General features: G+C 38.7%; 3 protein-coding genes across 3 annotated transcripts; all 3 read right to left on the bottom strand.

Moving 5' to 3' along the window:
• Positions 1-2,572: 2,572 nt before the first annotated feature.
• Positions 2,573-4,517, bottom strand: LOC136063235 (uncharacterized). Its single transcript, XM_065763282.1, has 4 exons — positions 3,852-4,517; positions 3,412-3,590; positions 2,855-3,261; positions 2,573-2,760 (listed from the first exon to the last, which is right to left on the bottom strand). The coding sequence occupies exons 1-4, from the start codon at positions 4,515-4,517 to the stop codon at positions 2,573-2,575; spliced, it is 1,440 nt and encodes a 479-aa protein (XP_065619354.1).
• Positions 4,518-4,634: 117 nt separating this feature from the next.
• On the bottom strand, positions 4,635-5,597 carry LOC136063236 (uncharacterized). The gene is made up of 2 exons (XM_065763283.1): positions 5,300-5,597; positions 4,635-5,149 (listed from the first exon to the last, which is right to left on the bottom strand). Exons 1-2 carry the CDS (start codon positions 5,595-5,597, stop codon positions 4,635-4,637), a joined length of 813 nt encoding a protein of 270 aa, XP_065619355.1.
• A 664-nt stretch (positions 5,598-6,261) lies between these two features.
• LOC136063237 (uncharacterized) lies at positions 6,262-7,047 on the bottom strand. The gene has a single exon (XM_065763284.1). It carries the CDS (start codon positions 7,045-7,047, stop codon positions 6,262-6,264), a length of 786 nt encoding a protein of 261 aa, XP_065619356.1.
• Between the last annotated feature and the right edge of the window lie 995 nt (positions 7,048-8,042).

Below are 8,042 nucleotides of genomic sequence, written 5' to 3' on the forward strand. Positions count from 1 at the left end.
GATTGGTGAAAAAAAAAATTGATAGGATTATGTGAAAGTGATTGATATCTAATCATAGTCTGTCACATAAAATAGTTGTAAAAATTAGTCTAGAATTAGTTGTGGTCTTATAACAACTCTAACCAATTAGTTTTTAACAATATTTTTTAAATGAATCTGAATTTGGTAAAGATAAAGTGTAAAACTTATATATTACACCATCTAATAAGATAACCACATTAGTTTTTTACTTAAAACTCAATACATCATACCAAACATAATAACATTGATCTTAATAAACTCACAATTAAATTAGATTTTCAATTGGGTATTAGAATTGATTGGATGTAAATGTGTCTATTCTTTAATATGTAATATGATGATATGGCATGTTGGGATTTAAGCAGTAAAACTTGGGTTTTATAATGCATCCTTATAGAATTTAATCTCTTTCTAAATCAAGGTCCTTAAAACATCTATTAACTTTTCCAAAAAAAAAAAAACTCATGATTAGCTTGCAGCTTCTATCAAGAAAGATTCAAAAAAAAAAAAAAAAAGTGGCTTCTATCAAGAATAGACAAAGTCTTGGGAGAGTGAAGTTGAGAGTCAGAGAGGAATGCCCTTATTAAATTTCTTGGATACAAAAAAGGGAATTGCCACGCATCATCATACATATCGTATTGACCAATCCTAACTCTTCTTAATTAATTGACAACTTCTGTATTTGACAAGCAATTACTATACACTATGTTCTATGAATGTCAAAGATAAGAACCGTCCCCCAATTCAATATTTGAAATATATGTTATTTTTCATCTTTGTCTAGTTGTACTCCTTTTCTTACGGAAATACCTTGAATTTCAAGCACATATATTAATTAAATTATCCTAAAGGAATGACCTTAGCTATATAAATTGAGGCATAGAGGAATCTGAAGGTGTATGGTTGTTTGGTTTTTGGTCCATTCCTGTAAAGTCGAAGAAAGGTACAAACTAAAAGCCAGTTGCAGTTGAGGTTATGGGCTGTTTTTGCAACAGAAGGCGTAAGAAGAAAGAAAATAATAAAAAACCAACAGGTGGTAGTACTGCTAAAGCTGCCCCCAGAAGAGGAGGTATTTCTTCATCCACAACAGGCAAGCATGGTGGCACAAAAGATGGTGGCATGGTTGTTATGACCGACTATGGTGCTGTTCTAGCAACTTCAGCCATCATTAATAGTGGCAGTGGAGGAGGTTGTGGAGGTGGTGGCGGTGGAGGTGGCGGTGGTGGAGGAGGTTGTGGAGGTGGTGGTGGAGGAGGTTGTGGAGGAGGTGGCGGGGGTTGTGGCGGTGGTGGGGGCTGACAGGGATCATTTCATCTATGATTTATAATTTGTTGGGTATGGCAATAGTTTTTTTTTTGGTGGAAGTTTTGCATTGGATATATACGGAAGGTATATGTAAATTTATCTTTTAATCAAATAAATAATATTGAATTTTATTTTATCTGTATGTATGAGTATGACCATTTACCTTTTTCCGCCTTTTGGCTATGATCAAGAGTATTACCATTTATTTGAGACAGATAGTGAATAATGGATGAATCATTCTTTATTATATTAATTAATTTTATAATAATTACTCCTGGCTCACCCTATCTAGTATACCATCGTGAATCTAACATCAAAAGATTCAAAACTATTGCAAGAGTGCAAGTACATGCCAACGCACAGGCCTATTGGCCCCAAACAATCAAGAAAAAATAATGAAAAAGGAATCGAATTTTTTTTTTTTTTTTTTGGCGATTAATAAGATTTTATTTTACGTTTTAAATATACACAAACAAAGAGTTGATGAAAGAAAAAAACTCTTGATTTCATTAAGCTCAATGATAAAAATTTTAAGAATCGACACGACAAATGATGATGGGATGGTGTAAAATTAAAGTTTTACAAGGATTACTTAAGGATTTAAAATGAAAATCTCTTTGAAATTAGATTAGATTCTTTAGTCTTCATGGGTGCTTTGTGCGTTTGCATTTAATGATTCTTTTTTTTTGGGGTGGTGGGGAATAGGGAAAGTTAGGAATAGGGGAAGTTTGCAACTTCCCCCATAAACTATAAAATTGAGCAACGTCTTTCCTTAATTATTGAAAATGAACAAATAACCTCGAGTCCATTAATATATAACCGAATCTTTTTGATTCATGGAATATTTCACAATGAAATAATTATTAAAATACCCTTGATATTATAATGATCCAATAATTAAGGGAGAACAAATAACCTTGACTCAATTAATATATAACCGAATCTTTTTGATTCTTAGAATATTTCAAAATGAAATAATTATTAAAATACCCTTGATATTATACTGATCCAATAATTAAGGGAAAAAAGTATAAATAATCTAATAGTTAACGGAGAGAATTGCAAAGAATGTACCAAATATAATATATGTATAGTGATTCCCATTTCCCTGGGGATAAGCTGGGGTAGAGTATCTGTTCGTGATTCCCAATTCGCCACAATAACTCCTGAATGTTTTTCTATCAAACTGTAGGTCATTATCCGAGATGAGGGTATGAGAAATTCCGAACCGAGTGACAATATTTTTTCAGACAAATTTCTTTATATCTACATCTCTGATGTTGGCTAGAGGCTCAGCTTCAACCCATTTGGTGAAATAATCTGTGCCGACCAGAAGGTACTTCTTGTTTCTTGCAGCATTGGGGAATGGACCCACGATATCTAAGCCCCATTGAGCGAATGACCATGGGCTAGATAGTGGATTAAGAACTCCACCTAGTTGATGTATGTTTGGCGCAAACTGTTGACAATGATCACATTTCTTAACATATTCATGGGTTTTTTTTTTGCATATTTGGCCACCAATAACCTTGACTAATGGCCTTGTGGGTTATAGATCTACCTCTAGTATAGCTCCCACATATTCCTTCATGTAACTCTTCTAGGAGTAATTCAGCTGTTTCAGGATGCATACATAAAAAATACGGTCTTGAATAGGATCGTTTGTACAGTTTCTGGTTCTCGGACAGCCAGAATCTAGTTGCTTTCCTCCGAACTTTGTCGGCTTCTGACCTTTCTTCAGGCAAAACGTCTTCCTTCAAAAATTTAATTATAGGATCCATCCAACTGAGCTCAGCTCTGATTTGATGCACTTGGACTGCCTCTCCCTTTGTCTCCGTAAGCTTACACAAGTCCTCGATGAGCATAACTCTAGACAAATCCTGCGTTGAGGAGGTGGCGAGCGTGGCCAAAGAATCAGCATGTGCATTACTATTTCTGGGGATGTGCAGCAAATTAAATGATTCAAACTCTAACTGTAGACATTTAACTCAGCTCAGGTATCCCTACATTCTTTCATCTTTCACCTCAAATTCCCCTTGTACTTAGCCGACGACTAGCCTTGAGTCCGAGAATATTTCCACTAACTTTCCACCCATTCTTTGAACCATTGTCATTCCCATCAGTAAAGCTTCATATTCAGCCTCATTATTTGTAACCGTGAAGCCTAGTCTCAGTGATTTTTCAATAATGATCTTTTCCAGGGATATTACTGCTGACCCCACGCTAGATCCTTTTTGGTTTGATGCGCCGTCTACATATACCTCCTAGAATGAGGGACCATTCTGAGAAATTACGCCAACCGATTTTTCATCCATGGTCCGTGCTGGTTCCAATTCTTCTACCGAGGGCTCAGTGAACTCGGCTACTAGATCTGTGAGAACCTATCCCTTTACGGAGGTGCGGGGCATATATTTGATGTTAAAAGCCCCTAAGATAGTACCCTATTTAGCTATTCTCCTTGTGTAGTCTGCACTTCTGAGTACGGTTTTAAGTGGGAGTTGAGTAAGAACAACGGCCGTATGTACTTGGAAATAATGAGGCAATTTCTGTGTACCAAGCACTACTACCAAGATGGCTTTCTCCAACGGCAAATAACGAACCTCAGCCTCATGCAACGACTTACTCACATAATAAACTGGCCTTTGCACACCTTGGTCCACTCGTATCAATACCAAACTTACAGCATAAGGAGCCACAACGATGTAAGCAAACAAGACTTCATCTGGTTCAAGACTGGACATGATTGGTAGTCGAGCTAAGTAGTCTTTAAGTTGTTGGAAAGCCAAAGCACATTCCTCAGTCCACTCGAATCCTTTCCATTTGTTAATGAACGAGAAGAAAGGTCTACACCTATCTGTTGATCGAGAAATAAATCGGTTTAGAGCAGCAGCCATTCCAGTCAATTTCTGAACTTCTTTGAGATTCCAAGGAGCTTGTAAATTGTTGATGGCTTTTATCTGGTCAGGCTTAACTTCAATTCCCCTGTGAGTCACCACATAACCCAAGAATTTTCCTAATCCCACACCAAATGAGCATTTGGAAGCGTTTAGTCGCAGCTTGTACTTTCTTAGAACTTCAAAAATATTTTGAAGATCCTTCACATGCTCCGAAATGATCTTGCTTTTCACCACTATGTCATCTATGTAAATCTCGATACTTTTACCTAATTGTGACCCAAACATCTTCGTCATCATTTTTTAGTAGGTAGATCTCGCATTTTTCAAACCAAATGGCATCACTTTATAATGGTAATTCCCAATAGGGGTGACAAAGACAGTCTTCTCCTAATCATCCAGGGCTAATGGTATTTAATGATAACTTTGGAAAGCATCTAGAAAACTCATCCGAGGATGGCCAACCATTGCATCCACTAGCTGGTCTATCTTAAGCATAGGAAATGGATCTTTCGGACACGCCTTATTGAGATCTGTGAAATCCACACACACTCTCCACTTCCTACTTTTCTTGTTCACCATTACAGTATTGGCTAGCCACTCAGGATAAAACACCTCCTTAATAGCCACAGCCTGCTTGAGCTTCATTACTTCCTCACGTACTGCATCGGCATATTCCTTGCATGGGCGTCGAGGAGGCTGTTTCTTAGAGGTGATTAATAGGTTAACCTTCAGATGGTGAAATATGAATTCTGGATCCACCCCCGGGGCTTCATAAGCAATCCAGGCAAATACATTAATGTTTCTCTTAAGGAATTCTACAAGCGCTTCCTTCTCCTGAAGAGGTAATTGAGATCCGACTTGAAAGAACTTCTCTGGATCATCTCCGATAGCAACTTTTGTCAAATCTTCACATCTCGCACCCTCGGCTGAATCATTGGTGCGCAATGCCAGAGGTTTTGATTGCTATAAATCCCTTCCAGTGTGGGCCGAGGGCTCAATCTTGGGTTTATGCTAGATGGCAGCCACTAAGCATTGTCTCATCATAGATTGATCTCCCCGGATTTCATTAACTTGACCTTCAGACGGATACTTAACCTTTTGATGCAAAGTAGAGGAAACAACCCCTAGCATATGAAGCCAAGGTCTAGCCACAATTGCAATATAAGGTGAATACGCATCTACGACAATGAAATCTACCTCTACTATCTCTGCACCAGTCTGCACTGGTAATCGTATTTGGCCCTTCGGGATAACAACTCTTCCTTCGAAGCCCACTAGGGGAGAACTATATGGGGTTAAGTTATCAGGTTTTAAGTTCAACCCCTTATAGAGATCAGGGTACATTATCTCTACTGCACTGCCTTGGTCTACCATTACCCTCTTCACATCATAGTCTCAAATTCTGAGGGCGATCACTAAAGCATCATATGGGGTTGGATGGTTTCGATCTTGTCTTCATCTGAGAATCCTAAAACTAGTGGAATACATGCTTTAACTTTCTTTGGATAGTGATTAACGTCTCCTGTGGGTAAACGGGTTACCGACATTATCCTAGATGGCCAGGATCCTGTTCTCCCCAGTGCGGCGAAGATGGCATTGATAGTACCCAAAGGAGGCTTTGAAGAATCATCCCTTCGAGGCTCCGAGTTCACCTGACTTCCTCGGCCACTGGAGTGATGCAAGAGTTGTCTCAATTTACCCTCGCGGACCAGTTGGTCCAAATGACCCCACAGGCTCCTACAATCCTCCGTGGTATGCCCATGGTCTTAATGGTACTGGCAATAGAGATTATGATTATGCCTCTCAAGGTTTCCCACCATCTTATTCGCCCACTTAAAGAATGGTTCATTTTAAAGAATGGTTCATTCTTAATCTTTTCCAAAACTTGGTGTACTGGCTCTTTAAATACAGCGTTGACTGCTTGAAAATTTGCTAATCCTGATTGTCCAGTAAAATCTCTATGCAGTTTGCTGTTATTGTAACGATCCGACCTAAAATCCCTCATCTCTTGGGGGATAACCTTGTCCTTTCCCTTTCCTTACTGCTGATCTTCCTCAACTCTTTTATACTTGTCAATACGGTCCATGAACTGACGCACGTTAGTAACTGGCTTACCAGTTAAGAACTTCCTTAAACCATGGTCAGTAAGGAGGCTAAGTTTAAACGCACTAAGGGCCACTCCATCAAAATCGCCTTCCATCTCATTGAACATCTCCCAATACCTATTTGAGTATGTTTTCAAGGTCTCACCTTCTTGCATGCTCAAGGATAACAATGAAGCTAAGGGCCTGGCCACTCTTCGGCAGGTGACAAAACGGGAACCAAATGCTTGAGTGAGTTCTTTAAAGGAACTAATGGAATCTGCTTTCAGGCTGTCAAACCATCTCATCGCAATTGGTCTAAGACTAGAGGAAAAAACTTTGCACATCAAAGCTTCATCTTTAGAATGGACTGCCATCCTCTGGTTGAAGTGGCTCACATGCTCTACAGGGTCTGTTTTTCCATTATAGATAGTGAACGTCGGCTGATGAAAACAGTAAGGAAGTCTTACCTCTTCAATCCTACTCGTGAAGGGCGATTTGGAGATTTGTTTCAAGGCTTTGCTCATAGCATCATTCCCTACACCCCCACGTGATGGACTTCGAGGTTGTCGCTTATCATAGTGCTCTTCTTCGTAGGAAAAAGACTCACTAACTGGTGTTCTAGACCTCTGTTTATAAGTGACGTCCTGCTTATTGTCAGAATTATCATCGAAGTGAGAAGAAGTCCGCCTCCTCTTTGCATGGCGCAACTCCTTTTTCAGCTGGTCAATCTCCAGTTGCATGTTTTTGTTCTTCTCTGCATGAGACACGTGACTTATACTATGTGGTCGTGGGTTCGATTCCCACAGACGGCGCCAATTGTATGGTCTCAATTTGTAGCTCAAGCCCAAAAGATATGAAGCATAGGCTCAACAAACCCAAAACAATGAATTTGTAGAGAGTGGGTGAAAGAGCTAGAGTGATAGTGAATTAAGCAACGTCTAATATTGATTCTCAAGGATGAACAAGTACAAAAACACACTTGAAATTCAAATAAATTGTTGTCTGAAGAGATGAATTATGGTTTGAAAGGCTAATACAATTTTTAGAATTACAGTAAATCTCTCTTTCTTCTTCTTCTCTCTTTCTTCCGTCCCCCCCTTTTGTAAGAGGTCTCTTACATTCATATAGTTTTCTTTTTGACTATCTTGATCGTCCACTTGTCTTCATCTAAACGTTCACTTGAGTATACATCCCATCAAGTATCTTCGTCGGTTCTCCATGAGTGGCGGTAGTTGAGCTTGTACTGTTCAGAGGTCTTCTCCACATTAATGTAGCCAGAAAAGTTGCTGCAGTGCATTTAATGCGGTGGTAGCAGCTTTTACTTTAGATATTTCTTTGTTCTAATCATCTTTATACGTGTCTGAAGTTTATCCTAATCATTAGAACTGCTATGAAGGTCACTCAAAACTCTCAGGTACTTGCTTGATCGATATTCTTCATATCCGAAGAGGACACACTCTTCGGACTAATGTCACACTCTTCGGACTATACCCTTCAATCATTTCCCTACTTATTTCTCTCACCTAGGGTCCTTCTCAATCATTTACTCCTCTTCAGACATACCTTAGTCCTCACATAGGGCCCTAAGCTCAATACACAAATTTGGGCCCTTATCCCCACACATTCTAACATAAAACTATGTAAATTATGCTTGGTGTCTATTTAACTATTAAAAATCTTGTATTCATATTTGGAATTTTTAATTAAAACCAGAAAGGTGGTTTATTTATACAAA

Source organism: Quercus suber, unplaced genomic scaffold (genome assembly GCF_002906115.3).
Source record: "Quercus suber isolate HL8 unplaced genomic scaffold, Cork oak 2.0 scaffold_502, whole genome shotgun sequence".
NCBI classification, from domain to species: Eukaryota; Viridiplantae; Streptophyta; class Magnoliopsida; order Fagales; family Fagaceae; genus Quercus; species Quercus suber.